The sequence below is a fragment of the Solanum verrucosum genome, unplaced genomic scaffold (assembly GCF_900185275.1).
Source record: "Solanum verrucosum unplaced genomic scaffold, falcon-dt-bn FXZP01000218.1, whole genome shotgun sequence".
NCBI classification, from domain to species: domain Eukaryota; kingdom Viridiplantae; phylum Streptophyta; class Magnoliopsida; order Solanales; family Solanaceae; genus Solanum; species Solanum verrucosum.
Window position 1 is genome coordinate 2613331 of NW_026020464.1, and position 23351 is coordinate 2636681.

At 34.0% G+C, this 23351-nt stretch overlaps 6 protein-coding genes across 8 annotated transcripts; 3 read left to right on the forward strand and 3 right to left on the reverse strand.

Moving 5' to 3' along the window:
• Window positions 1–1014: 1014 nt before the first annotated feature.
• Window positions 1015–2789, forward strand: LOC125808849 (acid phosphatase 1-like). The gene is made up of 3 exons (XM_049488511.1): window positions 1015–1517; window positions 2062–2271; window positions 2363–2789. Exons 1-3 carry the CDS (start codon window positions 1135–1137, stop codon window positions 2538–2540), a joined length of 771 nt encoding a protein of 256 aa, XP_049344468.1. The 5' UTR covers window positions 1015–1134; the 3' UTR covers window positions 2541–2789.
• Window positions 2790–3109: 320 nt separating this feature from the next.
• Window positions 3110–5152, reverse strand: LOC125808862 (peroxygenase-like). The gene is made up of 6 exons (XM_049488525.1): window positions 5019–5152; window positions 4272–4421; window positions 4103–4188; window positions 3728–3822; window positions 3509–3634; window positions 3110–3355 (listed from the first exon to the last, which is right to left on the reverse strand). The coding sequence occupies exons 1-6, from the start codon at window positions 5146–5148 to the stop codon at window positions 3202–3204; spliced, it is 741 nt and encodes a 246-aa protein (XP_049344482.1). The 5' UTR covers window positions 5149–5152; the 3' UTR covers window positions 3110–3201.
• A 1145-nt stretch (window positions 5153–6297) lies between these two features.
• On the forward strand, window positions 6298–9955 carry LOC125808858 (eukaryotic translation initiation factor). The gene is made up of 5 exons (XM_049488520.1): window positions 6298–6565; window positions 7330–7498; window positions 7626–7751; window positions 9539–9601; window positions 9708–9955. The coding sequence occupies exons 1-5, from the start codon at window positions 6369–6371 to the stop codon at window positions 9753–9755; spliced, it is 603 nt and encodes a 200-aa protein (XP_049344477.1). The 5' UTR covers window positions 6298–6368; the 3' UTR covers window positions 9756–9955.
• A 567-nt stretch (window positions 9956–10522) lies between these two features.
• Window positions 10523–12373, reverse strand: LOC125808823 (protein PROTON GRADIENT REGULATION 5, chloroplastic). Its single transcript, XM_049488485.1, has 2 exons — window positions 11963–12373; window positions 10523–10762 (listed from the first exon to the last, which is right to left on the reverse strand). The coding sequence occupies exons 1-2, from the start codon at window positions 12215–12217 to the stop codon at window positions 10658–10660; spliced, it is 360 nt and encodes a 119-aa protein (XP_049344442.1). The 5' UTR covers window positions 12218–12373; the 3' UTR covers window positions 10523–10657.
• A 2575-nt stretch (window positions 12374–14948) lies between these two features.
• LOC125808872 (uncharacterized) lies at window positions 14949–18021 on the forward strand. Its single transcript, XM_049488536.1, has 2 exons — window positions 14949–16012; window positions 17915–18021. The coding sequence occupies exon 1, from the start codon at window positions 15086–15088 to the stop codon at window positions 15950–15952; it is 867 nt and encodes a 288-aa protein (XP_049344493.1). The 5' UTR covers window positions 14949–15085; the 3' UTR covers window positions 15953–16012; window positions 17915–18021.
• Window positions 17806–22904, reverse strand: LOC125808871 (actin-related protein 2/3 complex subunit 2B). Of its 3 annotated transcripts, none has more exons than XM_049488533.1 (10): window positions 22791–22904; window positions 21154–21220; window positions 20712–20913; window positions 20218–20384; window positions 19289–19366; window positions 19064–19196; window positions 18684–18775; window positions 18559–18615; window positions 18386–18437; window positions 17806–18093 (listed from the first exon to the last, which is right to left on the reverse strand). In XM_049488533.1, exons 1-10 carry the CDS (start codon window positions 22847–22849, stop codon window positions 17882–17884), a joined length of 1119 nt encoding a protein of 372 aa, XP_049344490.1. In that variant the 5' UTR covers window positions 22850–22904; the 3' UTR covers window positions 17806–17881. The 3 variants fall into 3 exon arrangements, with proteins under 3 accessions (XP_049344490.1, XP_049344489.1, XP_049344491.1); XM_049488532.1 differs by having other exon boundaries at window positions 20706–20913; XM_049488534.1 differs by having other exon boundaries at window positions 20706–20913; window positions 22728–22876.
• Between the last annotated feature and the right edge of the window lie 447 nt (window positions 22905–23351).

Consider the following 23351-nt stretch of genomic DNA (forward strand, 5'->3'; position numbering starts at 1 on the left):
TGAGTTATCACGTCATTGGTAATGAGTTATTTGATCTCCATACAAAATTTTGGACAATCCTTACCTCATGACTTAATATCTAAGTTGAGATTGACCCAGTTTTATACCCCATGATATGCCTCCATTTCATATTGTTCACACTTCAGATATCCGATCTTTATGGAGGGGAGAGGGGAGGGTTGAGTTTTCACATCGATGGTGGATGACGAGTTATTTGGTCTACTTATATGTTGTTAAAGTCAAACAATTCACATATTATAAATTAGTTACGTCTAAAATATTTTAACAAAAATTTAAATTAATTAAATTTCAAAATAAATATCGAACCTCAAACGAGAACAAAAATATAATGATGGGAGAGTGCCCCCCAAAAAAAAAGTGTGGACATGGAATATGTTTCTAACATAAATATGTCAAGGAATATAGTAATTATGTAGAGAAAAAAGGATTTGGTTGGGGATTTAAATGAGATTAGGTTTAATTCCATGTGAGATAGTTGTATGTTGATATGCCAATTAGGTTCCACTCTCTAGTGGCACCCACATGACAATTATTATTTCTAATAATTATCAATTTCTAATTAGTTTGAAATTTTTGTTGTTATTTAATTCTTTTTAAAAAAATCAATATTATTTCTTCGCACAACTCAACGTATATTTGTCACAGATTCATAATATAATACTTCTCTTTTGAGCCAAGATTTTTTTGTAAACAATCTTTCTATCTTATAAAAATAAGATAAGATCTGCGTACCTTCTATATTTTTCAAACTTCACTTGGAATTATAATGAACATATAGTTGTTCTTGGACAATCACATGGAATAGGCTAGTGTGAACAAAAATACTTTTCATGATCTAAGTTGTGATTAACTAAAAACCAAAATATATAAAAATATAAAATTTTACGAAGTATAGAATAAAGTTTCATGACACCATTGATTGACATAATTTAATCAACCTACCACCATATAGATCATGTTTTATTAAGGACAAAAAACAATATACATGGTGCCAACTAATTCCCATCACCCATGTGACCCCTTCCATTTTCAAAATTTATCACTAGTCCCCCCTTACAGTAAGTAGCTCCATAAAAATCAACTAAAACTCAAACTTTCTCAAATCTCAAAAAAATGGCAAAAAAATTTGGAATTTTCTTTACACTTTTTTGTATTCTTTCAACTTCATGTCTTGGAGACTGGAACATTTTGTCACAACACAAAACCAATAGTGGCCTCAAAATTAGCCTCAAGAATTATTGTGAGAGTTGGAGAATGAATGTTGAGTTACACAACATTAGAGATTATGTTGTTGTCCCTCAAGAATGTGTTGCATATATTGGAAAATATATGACTTCTACTCAATATAAAGTTGATTCTGAAAGAACTATTAATGAATGTATACTTTATCTTAGTACTAATTGTATTTTGGAAAATGATGGGAAAGATGCTTGGATTTTTGATATTGATGATACTCTTCTTTCCTCTGTTCCTTACTACAAGAAAAATGGTTTTGGGTAAGTTTTGTTTCTCATTTTTTCTTTTTAGGGTAATAGTTTTACGTTTTGTACACTGACAATGTATATTCAGATCGACTTCTTATACTATATGTTGAGTTTTTTCTTATATCGGTTGTGAGATAGAGATTTAAAATTTTATATGATCTTGAACGATCCTAGTCACCTTATGGATTAACTTTTGAAGTTGAGAATTTTGGATTTCTCTTTACTAGTAAGATGTAAAGATCATAAGCTTTTAGTCATCTATATAGCTACATACTCTTTTTGCAAAAAGATTCATTTCTTATCATGATATCAGAGCTAGACTTATCCAATTTCTAGTTTACCTGATGTTGAGTTTGATATTATGTTGTCCACTATCAAGTTGGCAGACCATGTCGAGTCTAGGGTGGGGGAATGTTGAGTTTGTCCCACGTTGATTGTGGGATCGATGAGTATTTGATCTATTAAATAATCTCCACATCATGAGCTAGCTTTTAGGATTGAGTTAGGCTCGATGTTCATTGATTGTTGCTAATGTTTTTTTTTGTTGGTGGAATAGGGGAAATAAGCTAAATGTGACATCTTTGGAGGATTGGATGAGCCAAGGGAAAGGAACAGCAGTGGAACATTCTTTGAAGTTGTTCAATCATCTTAAAGGACTAGGAGTTAAAATCTTTCTTGTTTCTTCAAGAAGAGAACATCTTAGATCCGCCACTGTCGATAATCTTGTCAAAGTTGATTTCTATGGATGGAATAGCCTCATACTAAGGTTTGAATATATTTTTTTAAAATCAATTTATTTGGTTTATGTTTATACATTATTCTAAAATTGGTACTTATATTTTGGTTGAATATTTTAGAGATCAAGAAGATGAATGCAAAAATGCTCAAACATTTAAGGCAGAGATAAGAAGTAAACTTATAAGCCAAGGTTATAGAATTGTTGGCATTATTGGAGACCAATGGAGCAGCATTGAAGGTCTTCCAAGTGCAAAAAGATCATTCAAACTTCCAAATCCAATGTACTATGTTGCTTGATTATGGACTTGTGAATTTGTCAAGTTTTTGTGAGGGAAAAAAACACATGATTTCTTGGATGTTATATGTTGTTGTTTTTTGTGATGTGAATTATTGTTGGAAATAATTTTGTGAAGAACCTTTGATGATTTGATTGATTTCACACTAAATATGGCAATTATTGGAGCAAGCAATTGTCAACTACTAGCCAACCTAAAGGTGCATGTGAACATTTAAGAAAGGAAATAGACAAAAATAAAGATGATTCATCTATATTATAGAGATGTTTTCACATTTTTAGAACAATACAATCTCTACTTAACATACAATTTACTAGTAGTTGATTGTTAACTTATTTGACAACAATAAATCAACAATAACATATGAGCTAACTGAGATCTAGAGAGGATAGAGTGTTACCTCTACCTTGGGAGGTAAAAAGGTCGTTTCTGATAAACCCTCGACTCAAAGAAAAGTAGATCAATTTTTTAAAAATGGGAGTGATAAAATCATGGAAAAATGCTAGAAAGCATAATAAAACATCCTGAATTGTTCGAGACAGAGCTTGGACATTTAATGATATTAATGATAAGATGCAAGATCCTCTTACCGTGGGACGAAAAAACGCTTAAGCTTGTAACATCTTATATCAAAACACTAGCACTTATACTTCTAAGTGAACCTATTCTTGCTTAGCATAGTCACCTCCCATTTGTGCCTTACAATAATCGAACAAACTCCCATCAAAGCATCGCCTTATAGCCTCTTTCGATAAGAATCCATCTTCGTCTCGAGCAAGAAAATACAAAAGTCCCCATTCCAATTTTGAAGCAATCCTTCAAATTAAACCAAAAGATCAAAAAAATGGTTAAAACAACTATGATGAGCTAGCCCATTTGGCATGGCTCGAATTCAAGAAGTGTTTAAGCAACTTATTCACCAAGTATTGGAGATAAATAAGCAGTTACGTGTTTTGAATAATAACTTACCAACCAAGAAAATCGTATATATCTCTATTGGCTTGAGTCATATCCCACAATTCTCCAAGACTAAGCTTATCAGGCACAGTTCGAGCGTACTTGCTAAAAATGTTCTCAAAGTGCACTGGCAAAAACCTAAGGAACAATTAAACCACACACTAAGCTCATGATACTCAAGAAGGTTGTAACACGGGGACTTCAAAACGAGTAGTACATATATATACTTGCCTGCCTTCTCTATCATAGGTCCCGGAATCACTTCCATGTTTTCCCTTGTGTATATTATGAATGTAGATAGGAAGGAATGGAGAAGGAAACCACCCCTGCAAATTAACATTTTACAATGCACTATTACAACATCATACACAACGTAATCCCATAAGTGGGGTCCAAGAGGTTAGACTGTACCTAAACCTTACCCCTAACTCGTAGAGGCAGAGAAGCACAATGCATGATTAACTAACAGAACTTTTAAAAAAGCTAGCAGAAACAGGGGAAATACTCTGCCTCCATTACATTACATCAAATTGGGCTAATTCCGAATGAACAAGTGAACTCACAAATCAAATGCATGACAGTACGAATGACTCTGCTTCGACTTACTGGGAGAGTAGGATAGCTCAAGACAGCATTGATCATAATAGCTACTATGAATGACACGATCACATTGAAGCCAATTTGACGAAGCCCTATTCAAAACGAGGACGAAAAATCAGACATCAATGATTCTAAATGACAAAGAACTAAATTATGGACTTGCACGATGAGTTACCGGAGTATGTTTCCCATGGATAAACAATGCCATTATCGTCCTGATCGAAAAAAGCTGCGTGTTGCTGAAGAACACTCATGCCATTGTGACTGTGGCCTGGAGTTCCATTGGGGTGATCCATGTCTGGAGCAACCAAACCCCTAGCCATATCTGAATATTTTTTTAGAGTTTTGTAAGGGGTGTCACGTTTTAAAATGAAAATAAATAAATAAAGCACAATTCGTGTATATTACTATAAAACTCTCCGCGATGACATTTCATCTTTTGAAATGTATTCACATTAACTTCATTACCAAATGATCGATTAAAAAGTCATCATTTATTTGATTTCACAAATCAATTTTGTTGTATAGCACCCAATTTTGTTAAGAATCTCTAACAAAATTGATTGATAGCTCAGTGGTAAGGAAGGGGCGATGAAACTGCCTTTCACAATAGTGTTGTGGGTTCAATCCCACTAATGAAACATGTTTTGCAAAATTTTTCTCTTCTATCCTAAAATTTGAAACTCCCAAACTCCTAATCCTGACTCTGCTGCCTCTGATTATGCATACATATTACTGTTTTTCACAGTAGTGTTGTGGGTTCAATCCACTAACGAAACATGTTTTGCATATTTTTTTCTTCTATTCTAAAATTTAGAACTCCAAACTCCTAATTCTGACTTCGTCTCTAATTATGCATACATATTACTTAAAAAAAAAAAAACAAGATCGACGAAGCAGTGTCACGTGAAACAAAACTTACAAGGCTTAGGGATAGAAGTTTCCAAGTCAGTTCTAACTTTGCGTTGAATAGTGATTGGGGCAAGAGTGGCCTCTGTTGTCAATGTTGGATTTCTCTGATCCATTCCACCTGTAATTGTTGTTTCTGCCATATCTCTTACTCTATTATTACTATTACTACTTCAACAAAACTGAAAAAATGTACTCAAATCAACAAAGGTTACAAGTGAAATAATTATGAGGAAATTAATGGAGCCTCTGTAAAGGTTACAAGTGGCTATTTACAGTTTTTAGTGCTTCTTATGACACGTATCAGTCAAAATATGATCCGTTTAGTTCTGTTTATATTTAAATCGATTAATTTATAATATTAATAGGTGAGGTCTGAGAAGGGTATATATTGTGTACTATGCTTTATGGTTATCTTGTGTAACGTAGATAAATTGTTTGTGCTAAATCAATGCTCATGTAAAGCATTTCAAAATGAAGTATGAAAATAAAAATATATAACAAAGAAGTCAAGTAAAAAATGAAGGAGAAGAGAATAGTGACAACAACAAATAATTTAGTAATCAAAGCAAAGAAAGTAACATGTAATAAATTTGAAAAATAAGATAATAGAAAAGTAACAATAATGTACAATACTAATAGGAGAAACTAGACGATGCTTGAATACCTACTAACATTCTACTCTAGTTCTTGAATTTCATATCATTTTATCTAAGGTCATGTCCTCGATAAACTGCAAATATGTCATGTTCTGTTTAATCACCTCTCTTCAATATTTATTCGACATACCTCTACCTACAATCATATTTACTATAGCCAGCATCTCACACCTCCTCACTGAGATAATTATGCATATCCTCTTCATATGCTCGAATCATCTCAATCTCACTTCCCTCATCTTGTTCACCACGAAGGTGATTCTCATCTTATCCCAAATATCTTCTTTCGTGGTCCTATATGTACGTACAAGTATGTTCACACATTCATCTCAACATCCTTACTTTCACTACTTTCATCTTCTGGATATGTGAGTTCTTAATCGGCCAACACTTTATCCCGTACAACATAGTCGATCTGACCACCACTTTATACAATCTACCTTTATGTCTTGATGACGCATTCTTATCACACAAGACATCTAACACGTACCTAAAAAAAATTGTTGGCCCATTGGCCCCATTCTATCACCAACCATGGGCTTAACCTTTCCATGGCTTTTTAGCTACAAGGCCCACTAACATCAATCAATTGGGCCTGTATAAATTACAACTCCATCGCTTAAACCTGTTTCCCTTTCTAATTCCTTTACGCCTCTCCGTCGTGAAAAAGCTAACACAAAGGAGAGGATTTTGACGTAAAAACTATGGCCACCGAAGCACCGGTAGAGGCGACGGAGATTCCGCCGGTCGCGGCGGCGGAGTCGGTGGAGAAGCAGCCGCATAAGCTAGAGAGGAAGTGGACGTTCTGGTTCGATAACCAGTCTAAACCGAAACAAGGCGCCGCTTGGGGAAGTTCTCTTCGAAAAGCTTATACTTTTGAAACTGTTGAGGAATTCTGGAGGTAAAATCTATCCTTTCTGTACAATAGGAACGTGATATTTTCTAGATTCTTCATGTTATGTTTATTCAGATTTGTGCTCGTAAATTGTGGAAACCCTATCTATGTCTCGTATTACAAATTGATATCCATACTTCTGATTAAATGATTTTTTCGAATATAACCGAACCTCAATTTACCCGGATTTGGATTTTTAATGTGATTAATTGATTGCGTTTGTGGATTTTTTTTCTTTGATATTGCTACGTGTATGTTGATCTAAGAGTATATGTGATCTTCACCAAAGAGAGCATGTTCTAGACATTCTTTCAGCTGATTACTGATTGAATTTGTGCCTTTTCCTACCAGGTTTATGACCCTGTCTCTATTTTGTGATGTTGAAAAAGTTTGTCCCTTCAGAGAATAATATTAGTATCTGCAATGAAGTTCTATAACTAATGTTGTTCTTTGCAATTTTCAAGCAATCAAATTTTCTCTATAAGACTAAGCTTTTAGATATTATTATTCTAATATTTTCTTCAACTACTACTACTGTAATTATAAGTGAAATTGGCTTCTTAAACTCACTGTCCATGCAAGCAGTGCACTATTAAACGAAATGACGTACTTGTTTATATTAAATTTCCTATATGTTGTATGTCTTGATTTATTTTTTTTGAAAATTATGTTGTATGGTTTGATTTTGATTGATTAATGCGGTACTATGGTTTAGAAAGACTAATAGATGGGTAGGAGTTTATCTTAAATGTGGATTGTCCTATTTGCAGTTTATACGATCAGATATTCAAGCCCAGCAAGTTGACTGTTAATGCGGACTTTCATTTGTTCAAAGCTGGGATTGAGCCCAAATGGGAAGATCCTGAGTGTGCCAATGGTGGCAAGTGGACTGCTACGAGCAGCAGAAAGGCTAATCTCGAGACTATGTGGCTTGAAACAGTAATAATTCTTCTTTACCATTTGGTTTCAGTTCTGTATTTAGTATGTCATATAAAGCACTGTTTTGATTAGTTTTCTTGCTAAAGATGCTCATGTATTGTTTGTTGGATGTGCTTCTTTTGAACAGCTGATGGCATTGGTCGGCGAGCAATTTGATGAGTCAGAAGATATATGTGGAGTGGTTGCTAGTGTGCGTAGGAGTCAGGATAAACTTTCCTTGTGGACTAAGACTGCCACCAATGAAGCAGCTCAGGTAGTTTTCTTATCTCTGGTGTTATATAGCTTTAGAACTGAAATCTGTGTTATTGTTCCACTATATCTGAAATGTGATATGAAATATTGTTTAAGATGGTCCAGATGACAGATCTATGTTTTGTTTCTCAAAACATTGGCTATTCCTGTATTAATATTATTTAAGAAAAGGATATGCCCGAGTACTTGAAACAGATACATTTGCAGGAAGTTTGATGACTTTTTACTTTCATTTTCAATTAATATGGTTTTGTGCTGCGTTAAACGTTTTTCTTAATACTGATATGACCTATATCCATTTTTTAATTTATTTTTTGTTAAGAGAAAAGGAAAAAGCGACTTTATTTGAGCACCAAATTTAAGATCAAGAGAAAATTCCTTTTCCCATTTCGTCCTATGGACGAAACACTGGTGTTGATCATTAAATAAATAATTTGAATATCCCGATCAGAAACATTTATTCTTTTTCCTGGCATGGAAGTCCTTAATATTTCTCTTCGCTTGTTCTTTAACCATTCCTGGCAGATATTTTTTTTGCTTATTGTAGTAGTAACTCCTTTCTCTATGGCATTTGCTCTTGTTATTTGTCGCTGATTTCTGTTCTGTCTTTAGGAATTCTGATAAAAGCACTTTGATCTGGGCACTTGTCCCTTGCACTGCTCTATGGATGTATATGCATCTAGATCTGCTTCATTTTCAGTTTTCTGCTTTGAGCTCTTCTGTAAACCCCTTAAAATGAGTCTTGAAATCTAAATTATTGTGTTGTCATGTTCTATAGCGCGTAATATGATTCAAAGGATCTTTAAATTCTCAAGTCGAAGCATGAAGATTTAACCTTAAGGCTATGGGTGATGTAGCCAAAGATTTTTATGAACTTCTTTCGAAGCCCTTACTTCCCATGTGAAACAACTATACATGACACCATCTGATGTACAAGAGTGAGATATGAGTTTTGTGAAAGGTTAAGTTTTGATACCATGTCAAACAATTTGAGTATCCAACCTAAAACTCTTTAGGTCATTGGTGGAGTAGCCCAAGATCAAAGAAATGAGTGAAGTAGCTCATGTCTTTCATTTAACCCTCTGGATGCCCTCCCATGATCCATGTAAGAACTATATAACTCAACAGCCTCAGTTTTTAAAGAAATCAGCTAAACGTTTGTGGAGGAGCAATTTTGGACTTATATGAAGTAACTGTACTACTGTGATGAAACCGGTATCATCTGATGATAGTAAACTGAGGAAGGGAACATTCTGATTGCTTAACTACCACATTGTGCTGTGATAGTTTGCTATTCATTAACTTTTCTTGATGTATCAAAATAGCATATTGATACTAAACCCCAGATGGTATCATTTGAATATTTTCCCCAAGTTATACTTCCTCATTCTCCGTTTAGTAATCCTATGTACATTCATCTTACAGCATTGCAATACACAAGTTGCGCATTGAAATCTTTTACATTGCTTAACTAGGGGTTTTTCAGTCCTTTTCTTAGTTGCGCGGACTCTTCACTTTTGATGCCGCACCCGTCTCGAATTCTTCAAAAATACACTACTTTTGGCGAATCCGACACGCACCCGTTGGCATTTTTGAAGAGTCCGAGTAACATAGGTCCTCTTTAGCAGATGATTCCCTTGTACTGTTCTGTAATCACGTATGTTTGCCTGTTTTTGGCCTTCTAACATCTCTGTAGTCTGAAGAATTGTTTTGCCTCCTGGAGTGATGCTACACTTGATGCTCCATGGTTTTGCATTTTATAAATTACTGGTTTGTTCTATGTTGTAGATGGGCATTGGTAGGAAGTGGAAGGAGATCATTGATACCGAAAAGATATCCTATAGTTTCCATGTAACTCCCCCTCATCACTTACAATTCTTGCAAATTCAATGGTCTTTTTATCTTTCCTCTTGATTTTCGTTCTTTCTTAATCAGCATATTATTTTGGTCGTTGCAGGATGATTCTAAAAGGGAGAGGTCAGCTAAGAGCCGATATACTGTGTGAATTTCTTTATCGTGTGGGATTAACACCACTTCTTAAGCTCTACCATTACTGAAATTGTACGATTAGCACTTTTTTGCACTTGTCTGCTGCAAATTTTGATCTTATTGAAATTTATTCGAACTTGATGTATGCTTGGATGTATTGCGTTAAAGATTTTGTTCTGAAGTTTGTTGTTTATGTGGAATCACTTTATATCTCAAGTAGACTCTTTTACAAAAGGTCTAGTCGAATGAGTAATTTAGTGTTTCAAAATGAGCCTCTTTAGTGAGTGTATAATAGAATTTTGGAGGAATTTAGTTTGATTTGAAGCACTTAAACACTTGTAAAACAGTATCTATTGTGTTTTCTAAAATAGGCATAATACTTTAACTTGATCTTAGTTGGTATCAATGAACAAGTATTCTCTTAAATTATCATAAAGTTGAACAACTAGACTCACATGAACATGTCAAATCGTGTGAGTTTTTCTACGTATGTTTACTTGTTTAATTTTATGATGGTTGAAGTGTGTATTCGTTGGAGGATATAGCTGAGGGTGTGTTTATGTATTATGTCTCCCAAATACGTTCATATTCTTTTGATCCACATGAGAAAATTAAGAATAGTTTTATTGCTCAAAATCTGTGTATTACTTCTGTTTTTCAATAAAATGGTGGTGTTTGCATCAGATTTCTCGACTACATGACAATTCAAGTTTAATACTTCGCAATTTCGAGTGAAAAGTTTAAAATTGAAATCATGAAGACAATATTTTCTAGACTACAAAGCATATATATATGTTTGAATAATACATATAATTAAGTTGTATCTGATTGATTTGTCTCAATTACACAAACGAGGCTATAGCTATTTGATCATAACACATTTTCCATTGGCAATGATGATTAATTATGTGCCATCCATCAAGCAAGAAATCCCAGTTTTTCACCATTCTTCTTTGCCAATCGAATTAATCCTTGCCTTTGCTTCTGATCTGCTCCTATTGACTTGCAAAACTCTGTGATTACCTGATCAAACCAATACCATCAACATTAGCTTTGGTTTTCGCGCCGGGAAGTTTCACTTTAGGGAGTAGAATGGTTCCTACCAAAGGTGACTTCATTCTCAAGACTCGAACTTCAGACCTCTAGTTAAGGTTAGGGGGAAGGGTACTTACAATCGGTACCCGACTAATCTAGCGGATTAGTGTATGGAAATTCCACTTTAGGGGTAAAACGATCCTATCAAAGGCAATTTCATTTTCAGGACTCAAATTCCAGAAGTATAGTTAAGGATACTTACAATCGGTACCCAACTAATGTAGCACAAGCGATTTCATTTTCAGGGCTCGTACTTCAAAGGTAGTGGGGTGAGGGGGGGGGGGGTACTTACAAGCCCATCACTACTATGGGTGGTTGATATTGCCATTCAAATTGTGACCTCTTGGCATTTATCCTTTTGGGAGACTCAAATACCACATTTAACTTGAGAAATCTACCACAAATTGTCCTCTATAAAATCTTTTATGAATTGTATGAGTTTGTTTACTTTTTATAATAGTTTTCAAGTTTACTTTTAAAAAGTAAATGAATTAAATTTAATATTACAGGACATTTATTAGTCAAATCCAACATTGAAAAGCTTAACCTACATGTTTAGAACAATAATATTAGAAGTTTGAGAACTAAAACCTCTTTGCTTAGACTTAATATTAAATTTAGATTTAATGATTTTAAATACATAACACCTCAAAATTCTTGACATAAATCCAAAACCAGTCCAAATAGACAAAAATTATGTATCTAATTCTCAATTTGAACATCACATCATGTTTAAATGTTGAAATAAATTTATAATTCATCATTTTTCACCAAATAACTTTGACATTTTTATTGACTTTATCCCCAAATAAGAATTTTGATAGATCATATTCAATAATATCAACACTAAAGAAAGACTAAACCTACCCAAAACAATATAAGTAAAGACAAAAATTGTTAGTAGATAATTTCATCCCATCTTATCTACGTTGGTTAATAATCAATAAAATGGATGAAAAACATAATACATTGATATTAAATTTTCTTCAAAAACAAAAAAAAAACCACGATAGGTGATTTCTGCTCATCTACACTCGATGGACATTTAAAATTATACGATATCTATACTGATGGATCGTAACAGATACCTAATTTATTAGTAGTATTAGTGAATGATAAATTAATTACCTGAGAGTGTAAAGCAATAGCTTTGCCCCTAAGTTGATTGAATCTTTTTTTGCCAACAATATTCCTAGTGACAACAACAAGTGGTGCAAATAATCCTTTTCCATCATTAACATTCCCCATCATTGTCCTTGATCTCACTGCCTTTCCGATTTTAACATTCATTAATGGTTGCACTTTCTTCATAAAGATGCCATAATCTTCACCACCAACACATGAAGAAAATGAAGTTGTTGCAATTGAACTTGTAATTGCCATTCAAAAACTAATAATTACAACTAGTAGTAGTAATAATATTTTTGAATGTTGAAGTGATAATGGAGCAAAGGGTTTTTTTGTTGTTGTGGTGGATGTGTGTTTTTAAGCTTATGTTATAAGATTTTTTTTGTGTGGTTTATGAAGGAAGGTTGTTGTAAATTTTGTAGCCTTTTAGTTTGGTTTATATTTTGAGTGGTAATGAAGAGGCAAATTTAGAGCCACACAATTGTACTTGCTGGCTTTTGATTGTTTTTTTTTTCTTTTTGTTGGACTTTGGTTTTTCTATTTTACTTGAATAATAGAAGTAAGATTCTTCTTGTTTTTTTTAATGGTCCACATATTCCATTTAATTTTTTAGAAAAAAACAGTTTGATGGACCAAGTATTTTGCATTAATATGGTTCGAATAGTGTTGCATTTGAGGGGTGTGCCCTAATGTAAATATGATATCACTACAACATATAATAGATTTTGCTGCAATTATTTCGCGGCAATAATAAATATGAGTATTTATAACCAACCCTCTATATTAATATTGCTAAATGCTTTAGTGATTCTGGATATAATGATACTATATATTAACTCAAGTTCTGCTAAATGTTTGTGTGGTAATAACTATAGGGAAAAATCTATTGTTACTAAACATTTCTTTGTTGTAATCTATACGTCACACGAATACAACTTTATCGTTTAGATCCCTTTCCCATATTTTATTTTATTTATTTATCCCATCAGTTTGGAGATCTGTATCTACTATTCTAGTGGTTCTTTCTCTTCATGTAGGGTCTACCATTGTAATCTTGATCATAATTCATATCCATATGCCAAGTGGTGCCCTTTTGATCAATTGAAAAAATTTAAGTCTTTTACATAGAAAACGAATTATGAGTCTCAATTTTGGAGCTTTGAATGTATTTTTGCATGTAAATTCCGTGTATAATCAAATTAAGATACAAATCAAAACGACTAAATAAAATTTTGGGAAATCCACGTAAAATTAAAAGTGACTACTTTTATAGGTTGTTATTTTTTTAGTTTCTCACTAGATGTCCAGTATTTGTATTAGAGTCTATTAAATCTAGATTCACGCATTACATGATTCATTTTTTAGTGTAGCACTCCCAACATGATTCCTTCCATTCGCATGGGCTTAAACTCGAAATATTTGATTAAGATTGAAGGAATTTCAAACATCTCAACATAATTGCGTGATTTTACACCATATTTTGAACCTTTATGGTTCTGAATTATACACGAAGTCTTAAAGGATCCAAAAAACTTGGAATGCTAGGTGGCATGCAATTAGTGGACAATAATTGAACGGTGCAAAAATGTTTGAAGACAAATATATAATTTTGACTCTAGGTGGGAAAGTTGATTTTGTATTTGTAAAGTCATAAATATATTTCTTGTTTCATATTTGATGCATGTGAATAATGAACAATCTAAATTTTCAGCCGTTAATATAATATTTATGTGATAATGTCCTATGAAGCTTCATTGAAGCAAATCAATTGCTTGTCAAATGAGATATGTCTCCTTGGTTTTCTTAATCGAGGTTAGACCGTCGCGTTTGAAATTTTATAACTTCAAATATTCACGTTTGAAAGTATGATCTTGTGAAAGCCAAATATTTTCGCTTGATGTTAATTTGTATGACTTCTAAAAATAAAGTTCAGACATTTTTTTACTAAGATGCATGTAAAATTTGGTTAAAATTTCAGTCATATATGTTCAGATCTTTTCATCTATATTTGCACCTTAGTCATACATGACTGAAATACATGTAAAAACGGGATGAAATTTCAAATATGTGCATTTGAACAAAATATATAACTTATTCTTCAAAATTTCAACTATTCAATACTCAAGTATACTCCAAATAAACTCAAACTTAAAATATAAGTTTCATATATTATAAAAAAATAAAATACAATTATCAATTTATCAAAAATATAATGAATATAATAAATCCATTTAATACCTTTTAGTCATGACTCCCTTCCCAGAGAATCATATATGAGACTGATGACTTCTAAATTGTAGAATTTCAAGATACATATATATAATAGTGATAAGTTGATAAATTATTATTATTTAATAAACAAAATTTAAAATAAAAGGTAGTACTACTGCTAGAGCACCAGAATGGTCACCAAGTCACCATAGGCAACATTTTAAATTTCTCATTAAATTTCATTTAGATATTCGAACTATAGTTTATTCTAATTGAATATTTAAGCACATGATGAAATATTTCAATCAGACATTTCTTGTTTAAACTTTTGGAAAAACTTTGTACATCTTCTCGGAAGTCTAATAGGTAACTAAGTTATCCACATAAAACATATCATCTCATTTAATTACATACATTTGTCTCAATAAATCGTAAAACCCCTAGATGTGTTCTAATTGAGATTAATACATAAAATCAAAAGACATAAAATATTTAATGTGATTAACTTGACTACCTAATATATTCTTGACAATACTTGAAAATAATTTTCAAAATTTGAATAAAAAAAAACTAATTGTAACATGTTATCGTGTGTTCAGATATTCAATCGGAACAGACCGTAGTTCTAGTGTCTAAATAAAATTCGCTCGGAAATTTACGAAGTTGACTATAGGGGTTCAAAGTAACAAACAACAAACTTAGGGGTATCCATTAATAATAAACAGTTCTTCAATTTTGAAGCTTTCTTTCTCCTTTTTGGTCCTTTTTAGCCAGCAGCCGGCGTTTGGGATTTTTCAGGTATTGACTTTTGCTAAAGCACACATCACCATTGATGAACTTGAAACAATCTTCCATTTCTCCTTAATCTCATCAAAATCCCTTAAAAAAAGATTCAAAATTGTTTCATTTGAGATGTCATTAGCTACCCATTTTTCAGCATTTGTTATCCTTTTTACACTTGGTATTCATCGTCTTCTTTGTTGCATCTGCAATTACCTCAAAAACCCATCACTCTATAGATCAAAAACATGGTATTTCTCAGAACCCAGATGGAAAAATCTTGATTTATACTCCCTTTTAATCATTCTACCTATTGCCTCTTTCTCTCATGTATTTCTGTTCTTAGCTTTCTCAGGGAACAATGTAATGTATAAATTCTCATTCTTGCAGCAATCTCTAGTCATTTTCTTCTTCTGGGTGTTCTTGATTCTTATTGTTGTTAAAGAAAGTTTTGATCTTTATGCAATTCTTGATAGTTTGGTTTACAGTTTTGCTGGTGTTTGTTTTGCTGTTGAATTTTTGATGAATGGGAAAGGACTTGTTGGTGTTAGTGGTGGTATGTATGGACATTTGGGGGAGTTGGCATTTGTTTGTGGTGGTTGTTGCTTGTGTTTAGCAGTAAAGCCATCTTTGTTTTTTGTGGAGTTTTTGTTTTCCTGTGTACTTGTGTTGAAAGGGACTTGGGTTTTGCAAGTTGGGTTGTCATTATATACTGATATGTTTTCACTAGATGGATGTGAGAATCTTTTGGTGGGTTTATCAAAGGGGAAACATGATGTTAAATGTGATCTTGAGGAGAATAAGTTGAAGGGAACTGCATTGATGAATCTGTTGTTTATAGTGCATGCTGTTGTGGTGATGATCATGAGTTTTGGGTTGTTTGCGTTGTTGAATCGGGATAAGAGAATGAGATGTGGTGATACAAGTGGACCGTTGCTAACAGAGGTTGGATCAGAGGGTGTGTTGATGCGTCCGCTTCCTGAATTAGAGTTAGAATGAGAAACTTCGGATGTCTTTGATCGAGAAGCATTTGAAAGAAACTGCAGAAGTGGTTTCCTTGTAAGTTTTGAATTTACAGATGTTTTTTATACTATAGAGGAAATTCTAGCCTTTTGGTTTTCTTGATCTTCTGTCTTTTCCAATGTACCTTACTATTTGAATGAAAGGAGAGTTTATACCGTTCATTATATTATTGTTGTCTTTCTATATTTCTATATTCATCTGATTGTTAATGGCAAAATGCTGGTGGCCAAAGAAAGAACTCTTCAAATCAATCAAGCTCCGTACGTGTCTTTAAAGTATCTTTGTACTAAATTAGAAAAATAAAGTAGGTATTTTTATTTTTGGACTAAGGACCGCTGTCAATTACAAAAGAAACAAGGCCATCTCTGTTACAGATGTAGAGAGCCTATCAAATCTAAAACTTCATTTACATTATCTGCAAATGAAATTTATACCAAACGAACAAAGACAGAAAGCCTTGATGCTATAAGGATGATTAGATTTTCCTCCAAACCATCTGGGGTTTTTCTCCTGAAGAGTTCATACAATGCAAACAGGGAACAGCAATGTCTGAACCATGTTTTTTGCATTCCTACTGCGGTTTTTTCTAGACCAGCGCTTCAGAAAGCTGCTGTTGGGGACTTTGGGTTCTTAGTATCATCACTGCTGCCCAAATTCTTTTAAAGCATAGATGTTGCATTGTACAATGCAAAGACAAGTGATTTGAGTCTTAAGTATCCAGATCACAGAAGTAGTATCTCTTACACGAATATAATCCCATAAATCCCTTAGCATTTGTTATGCTAATATAATCCCTTGAACTCCTTAGCATTTTATTTTTTTTATGACAAGGGAAACTCGCAGCCGCTACCCTTTGGGTGCGCACAGGGTAAAACCCCCATTCCTATGCAATAGCTCGCAAACCACATAGGAAGAACTCAATAGCATTTTTTACGCAAAAACAATCCCCTTCTCCTTAGATTTTCTCGTGTTAGACAAGCTTCAGGCATAACAATCCTTCCTAACAGAATACTTTTTAGGGCCTTTGTATTCTTCCAAAGTTTTTCACTTTCATTCTTTCTCAGCTCTCGTAGATTGAATCTTTTTTTTTGTTAATATGCTATTGCTATAAATTCACTGGGTATGTTGTTGTTGTTTTTGTTGTATGCTATAGCTATAAATGATCTGACCTCCTTGCTATACTGTCACCTTCCTCCAATTTTTTAGCAACAAAATCAGCCTTTTGCCTCCCAATCATGAAAGTCTCTTCTAAAGCTAATATTCCATCTTGCATTGTCTTTGCACTGGGCAATGGTGGCTTCTGCATTTATGACAATACTAGAATATATGCAAATTCATCTTTGTGAGGCATATGGCGTAACCACTGGTTCTGTCAGAAATCAGAATCTGATCTCATTCAGTCACCAACTTTAAAGCAAACATTAGCCTAAACTCCCCCATAAGTTTCTTTTGCATTCCTGAGGCCCACTTTTACGAAGCTTTCACTTCATAAGTGTGTTTATAAGTCACAAACCTTAACCCTACCTCATGGAGGTAGAGAGGCTGTTACCAAAGACTGTGGTTCAAGTAACGCATAATGTTAATGGACAGTTGCATGAAATAATCACCTTCAAAGTTCAAACTGTTGATCATCAAATAGAAAAGGAATTTTCTTGCTTAACAGCTAGAGTAATATGCAAATCTGGGTTTAACCTTTGGTAGAAGCATAAAACAACTGCTAAACAACTCGTTTATTGTGCTTAATATTTTTACAATGTACATAGTACACGGGTATCTATATGTATTGCCAACATTTGATAAAGTGACAAATACAAAGGTGTTTTACATGCTAGATTGTAACAACTATCCTGATTAAAGGATATGTTTGTCCCTTTTCAGGAAAACTCTGACCATAAGCAAAATCTATTAATTGTGTTGTAGAGAAATATCTTTTTCCAGCTTTCTGTATTTTGTCTTGGAGGAGAAGATGGGGAATGTCAACCATTTTCGACGAAAACGGTTGAACCCGTGGATTTTTAATCTCGAACGAATCCTCTTAAGTTTACTGGTGAAATCACTTCTATATCTGATTATTTTGAATTTTGTGAACTTTACCAACTTTTTCATGCGCTTGTATCCTGCATGAATGTTATTTGGAAAATAGTCAGCAGAAAGTAAAAGAAAAAGGATGTATAGAGTTAGAAAAACAGTGGAAAAAAAGTACTAATATGGAAGGTAAGTGGCTCCAAGCTAATAGAATTAATGATCTTTCCTATGAAACCTATGATAAATTCACAGAATCTCTGTGTGTCTTTGCTTCTATTATATGTGCATAAACATCATAAATCCTGAGGTACTGTATTTGATTGTTAGTTTCTCTTTAGGTTTTCTATTCAAAAATATGTTGACCTAAAAATCAAAGGGTCATACCTTTCACCTCTTTAATCTGTTGCTCATCTTGAGGTCCTGTTTTCTGTAAGACCTACAAGTTGCAATCATATAGTAGTTCATCACTGTGTATTTTTGCAAAATTGACATCTCAGAGGGCAGAGAGTAAGAGAGGTTCTACTGTTTCCTGATGATTATTTGATCTATTTCCTTACCTCAACCAGGCTCTTCAGACATGTTCTCATCCTTCTTTGTATGAATCCTCGAGTGCTCTGTTTGATGCAGAAATAGGCATAAGATGTTAATAGGTACAATGCAATCACACTTAAAGGGTTTTTACCTTTACATGATTTTTCACAAATGCGTAAAAGTTCAGAAGGTTCCACACAGTCTTGTCTAGCCTTTTGCCTTCAATGTGGCGGGACAAGATATCTGTGAATGCCATGATAAAAAGGTAAATATCAGGCCAACTCCAATTCCAAGATTTAGAGAATGCAGGTGAACACCAATATATGTATCTTCTGAGCTTACAAGTAGATCTCTTCTCTTCTTTAATGTCTGTTTCAAATCATTACTCATGTTTAGGAGGTTCTTGGAGTCTGTTTTATTTTTCCAAAGCTGAAGTAATATTAATATTTTTCTTTTGCCTTTATCAAATGTTTCATTTATTCGAGAGAAACAGTAATTTGTGTATACGGGTGAATTGTTAATAGAAGATACCAAAAGAGACAAATCCTCCGTTTGTGCTTAAGTCTTCAATTGCTTCTCCTCTTAGCTCAGGAGGTGGAATAGGGGACCAGATGCAATGGGGTGCCTTGGCACATGTTTTTGTGTTTGCAACATCCATGAGTTCCTGCTGCGGAAATTGTCAATGTCCTGGACACTTGAACAAAGTCATGCATGCTATAAAATTACAAAGTCGTACATGTTATAAAATTGTGTTACCTGGAAGAAAGTTGTTGCTATAATCACATCTGTTTTCTCCTTAAAACGCATTGGGAATACTGCCGTGATTTTCTGGGGCTGTCACAAATGTAAAGTTTACATATTAAGAAGCATGAGGCTGTATTCTCTCAAACAAATCTCATATTTTTGGACGGAATTTATCTCTACATTTTTTGTACAATTATTTCTCTTCATTCAAGTTCCTTTAAATATGCCAATTTAAACCAGAGTTCCAGAGCCAATCATATAGTTGCTATTCATGTGCCATATTTTTTAACTTAGCATAATGCAGTAGCTATACGCAGTAGTTTGGAAGTATTAGATGGCGTAGTTTATAATTTGATCTAAAACATGCTTCTAGTGCCTTGTTAAAAAGTGCCTGCAACCTGTTCTTCCTTCACAGCTTCCTGAATTGGCATGAGAAAAGGTGTGTACTTTCGGTATAATTGTGAATATAATGTTTGCAATTTGTATGTTTACTGCAAGTAGAGTTTGCAATCCAAGACGGTAAGACTTTTGATGGTTTGAAGAATAATCACTCTGCAGATATTAAAGTCTGAAATGGCCTTGAAATTTGATGGTTTCGGAAAATATGTTCTCACTTTAATTTTTAATTTCTCTTCCATTTGTAGTATAATTTTGTCACTTTTTGGAACATTGTTTTGAGTATTGCTACCTGCATGCCAAATAAACTAATTGTTTCTCAGAAAGGGCTTCAGCATTTATGGCTGCCCCATATTGCATTTTAATCCCTCTACTGATGTTCCGCCAATGAGGATCAACTACTGCCAAGGTAATGTTAACTGAGCTAGTCTTATATTGGGCAGAGCTACTTATCTGCATAGTGTGTTCATTTACTTGTCCTTAAATTTGAAATTGTATATTCAGTTATGAGGTGATTAAACAAAGTATCACATAATGTGAAGTACCTGTTTTATGACATAAAACGGCTCTCTTGGGTGATAAACAAGTTTAATTGGTTTGTACATCCCTTGAGCCACATCTTGTGAATTCACATTCATCAGCATTTCTTCCAGCTGAGAACTCAGAATTACACCTTGCACAGCAGCAATGTCTGTGATCATTTTTATAGACTCTGAAAAGAACACAGAACAACACAAATTAATGAGCACCGCTGCAGTGCGGAATGCTATCAAAGTAGTAATTGAAAGAAATTCAATTTGGTTCCACTATTGATGGCTCAGTTTATATCTTATCATCACCATAACAAGGCTCAGTTTATATCTTATCATCACCATAACAAAGTGGCAGTAGCTGACCACTTTAATTTGTTATTGTTTTCACTTGTGGTGCCACATTTAATTGTTTATTGCCTGATCTATTATTCTGCTTCTGAGATGTTTCTAAAACACAATAAAGGGGTGGGGGGGGGGAGTTGATGAGAGGAGTTCCAAACCTTTACCATGCGGCATTCTAGCAAAATTGAGTCGTATAGTCAGCTGATATCCTTCTTTTGGAGGCTCAACGATCTCCACAACTTCAGCACTGATAGCCTTTACCTTCTGTATAGTGTAGCGTGACAGTCGAGTTGAGACCAGGAATGATTGAGACAGAATTGGGGTTGATATTGATAAGTAGGTATGATCAGGATCTGACACCAATGACTGACAAAATATTTCAAAAAGAAAAAAGTTATGGACACATGTTTTGGATTGTTGAAAGTCAGCAGACATTTAAGCAAAAAAATGCATTTCTCAACTTGGAGTTCTTTTTTGTTAATATAAAAGTAGTTGCTTAAATTGTCCTTCAGTCCGAAGGATCTGCCTTAAGACAAACCTTGTCTTTTGTGCCATGAACTTCAATCAGGTATGCAATGTATGCTTGTGGTTGCTAGTTGCTCTTACCTGAATGTAATATTCAACGGACCCAAATTCATGAAGGTGATGGTCGGCATCAATAGCCCTTTCATCTCTGTCTCAAGAAAAAACAAGCATGTTCATGGTAAGAGTTTTAGTTTTTACATATATGTTATTCAAAAACTTAAGAAGAAACACGTTGGAGTACTGCTTACAATTCAGCTAGTAAAATCTAAGGTAAAATAACTTACACTTATTCCAGCTTAACAATACTAAATGGACCTCAACTTTGTATAGTTTTGTTTTTGGGATATCGGATCTCAATGAATTCTGTCAATTTTACAGTTAGGCAAGAATGATCTCTGGAAGGTCCATTTTGTTGCTAAGCTAGAGGGAGGTTCAATCAGTTGTTTTAATCAATCTGGAATTAGCATCTCATTACCTAGATTTGTTGTCATTGTCAACTTCTTGACTGCAGACAAGACGTCTCTATTTTATTCTATGTTATTGATGTGTCTTTTCTTTGTAGGTTTCCTATAAATCTCTTGTATATAGTAATGATGTGGATCCAAATAGAGTGACATGGATAAATAGGATTCATATGCAGATCCCAACTTGTAGTCTAACTTGATATAAAATCGTGATTATTCAGTCCAATTAGTTTGTTGTATGAGTATGATCTAAATAACAGCATGTTGTTTATGCAGCAGGACCAACTTATCAGGACTTAGAGATTATGGTGCTTGGCTGATTGGCTCATCTCTTTCAAGCACTTTGGTAAGTCCAGTACCGACTTGTGGTCACAAAAAGTGGCATCCCTTATTTTCTCAGTGTTGCTGTCACTAATTGACTGTTGAAAGCAACATTTGATAATAGACCAGAAGGCAAATGTATCTCCAGAAATGGAATTCTACCTGTACAACGCCTTCTTTTGTCTGCCAAATAGAATCCTTTTTGTGCACACTCAATGTCTATCTGCTTCCACATCATAACTATAAACAAATTACTATTCATCGGCAATGTTAACTAATCCTGTATTTCTCAAAAACTTAATTATACTTTACCTAATGATTCCTGCTTAATCTTTATAATTGCCTTATGTTCTGTACTTTCTCCTCTTTACCTTATGAGATGCTCTCCAATGTGTTCAGTGAATTTTACTTGGGTTTCTAAATTCTAATTATGTGATCTTGAAAATCTTAGCGAGAAAATAATGTTCACTGTATGTTTTTGACAGACTAGAATTACCTAGTATTGAAATTGGAGCCAAACTCGAATATTAGACAGATCCTACAGTCTACACCATGATCAGCAATGCTCATCCAGGTGAATACATTGTTGCACTCAACGGTTCCCCTAGTGGTTAATGAAGTGGTTTGAGAACCAATACTATGTGATTTCTTCTTATTTGTCTAAGCCTTGGTGGAAGGTGGATAGAGTTCGGAGATAGCATATACCTGTGGAATTAGTTAAGGTGCAAGCAAGCTAGCCAGGACACCATGATTATGAACAAAAACATGTTGCATCATTTGCTAGGTGTTGAGATTACAAAAGTTATTATGACTAATAAAACGCTTTGTTGTGTTAGCCTCTACAGTAAACAGATAATTTGTCTACTTTACTGAGAAGTAAATCTTGAATACATGACTTTAAGTACAAAGAACAACGAGTATAGTTCATTTTACCGGTATAATCTGAGCAGAATCTCCTTCAATGCTGGCGATGCATGTTCAAAACACGCCATGCTCTGTGTGTTGATCTTGAAAGTGGAATGAATTCACATGAAGGTATGTAAAACAGGTTTTTACTGATGAGTTGTTGTGGTAGAAGTAGTTCACTTTTTATTGAGTAAAATGCAAGTTTCTAATTTTGCAATCATGTTTAGTGTATTTTGAAGCAATTTATTCACCAAACAAGACAAATGGCACTACTTTTTTGTCTTCAGTCCATATGATCATATCTGTCAATGCTTGTCTTCAAAGATGAGGAAACAGATACAATAATCATGTTATACATGATTCTATGCATTGGTTACTGAACTATTATTTTTATTCTTTTGTTTCTCACCCGGTGTTCGGAGCCCACATTGGATCTCCGACTAAATCCGGGGGTGGCGCTCCCAACAAGATTTTCTCCATACCCAGGGCTCGAACCCGAGACCTCTGGTTAAGGGTGAAGCACTCCCACCAATGCACTATTATTGATCATTATTATATTGTATCCACTTCACTTGGTTGTTGCATGTG

Bases quoted from the DNA above. Each gene is read 5' to 3' on its own strand.
- LOC125808849 (XM_049488511.1), top strand. From the start codon at position 1,135: ATGGCAAAAAAATTTGGAATTTTCTTTACACTTTTTTGTATTCTTTCA. The intron at 1,518-2,061 runs GTAAGTTTTGTT...TTGGTGGAATAG, and splicing joins TACAAGAAAAATGGTTTTGG to GGGAAATAAGCTAAATGTGA. The intron at 2,272-2,362 runs GTTTGAATATAT...TGAATATTTTAG, and splicing joins TGGAATAGCCTCATACTAAG to AGATCAAGAAGATGAATGCA.
- LOC125808862 (XM_049488525.1), bottom strand. From the start codon at position 5,148: ATGGCAGAAACAACAATTACAGGTGGAATGGATCAGAGAAATCCAACA. The intron at 3,823-4,102 runs GTAAGTCGAAGC...GTTAATTTGCAG, and splicing joins TGAGCTATCCTACTCTCCCA to GGGTGGTTTCCTTCTCCATT. The intron at 3,635-3,727 runs GCAAGTATATAT...ATTGTTCCTTAG, and splicing joins ACCTATGATAGAGAAGGCAG to GTTTTTGCCAGTGCACTTTG.
- LOC125808858 (XM_049488520.1), top strand. From the start codon at position 6,369: ATGGCCACCGAAGCACCGGTAGAGGCGACGGAGATTCCGCCGGTCGCG. The intron at 7,499-7,625 runs GTAATAATTCTT...TCTTTTGAACAG, and splicing joins AGACTATGTGGCTTGAAACA to CTGATGGCATTGGTCGGCGA. The intron at 9,602-9,707 runs GTAACTCCCCCT...TGGTCGTTGCAG, and splicing joins AGATATCCTATAGTTTCCAT to GATGATTCTAAAAGGGAGAG.
- LOC125808823 (XM_049488485.1), bottom strand. From the start codon at position 12,217: ATGGCAATTACAAGTTCAATTGCAACAACTTCATTTTCTTCATGTGTT. The intron at 10,763-11,962 runs GTAATTAATTTA...TGGTTTGATCAG, and splicing joins CTATTGCTTTACACTCTCAG to GTAATCACAGAGTTTTGCAA.
- LOC125808872 (XM_049488536.1), top strand. From the start codon at position 15,086: ATGTCATTAGCTACCCATTTTTCAGCATTTGTTATCCTTTTTACACTT.
- LOC125808871 (XM_049488532.1), bottom strand. From the start codon at position 22,849: ATGGCGTGTTTTGAACATGCATCGCCAGCATTGAAGGAGATTCTGCTC. The intron at 19,197-19,288 runs GTAACACAATTT...TTTCCGCAGCAG, and splicing joins TAGCAACAACTTTCTTCCAG to GAACTCATGGATGTTGCAAA. The intron at 18,776-19,063 runs GTATCTTCTATT...TGGCATTCACAG, and splicing joins CGGAGGATTTGTCTCTTTTG to ATATCTTGTCCCGCCACATT.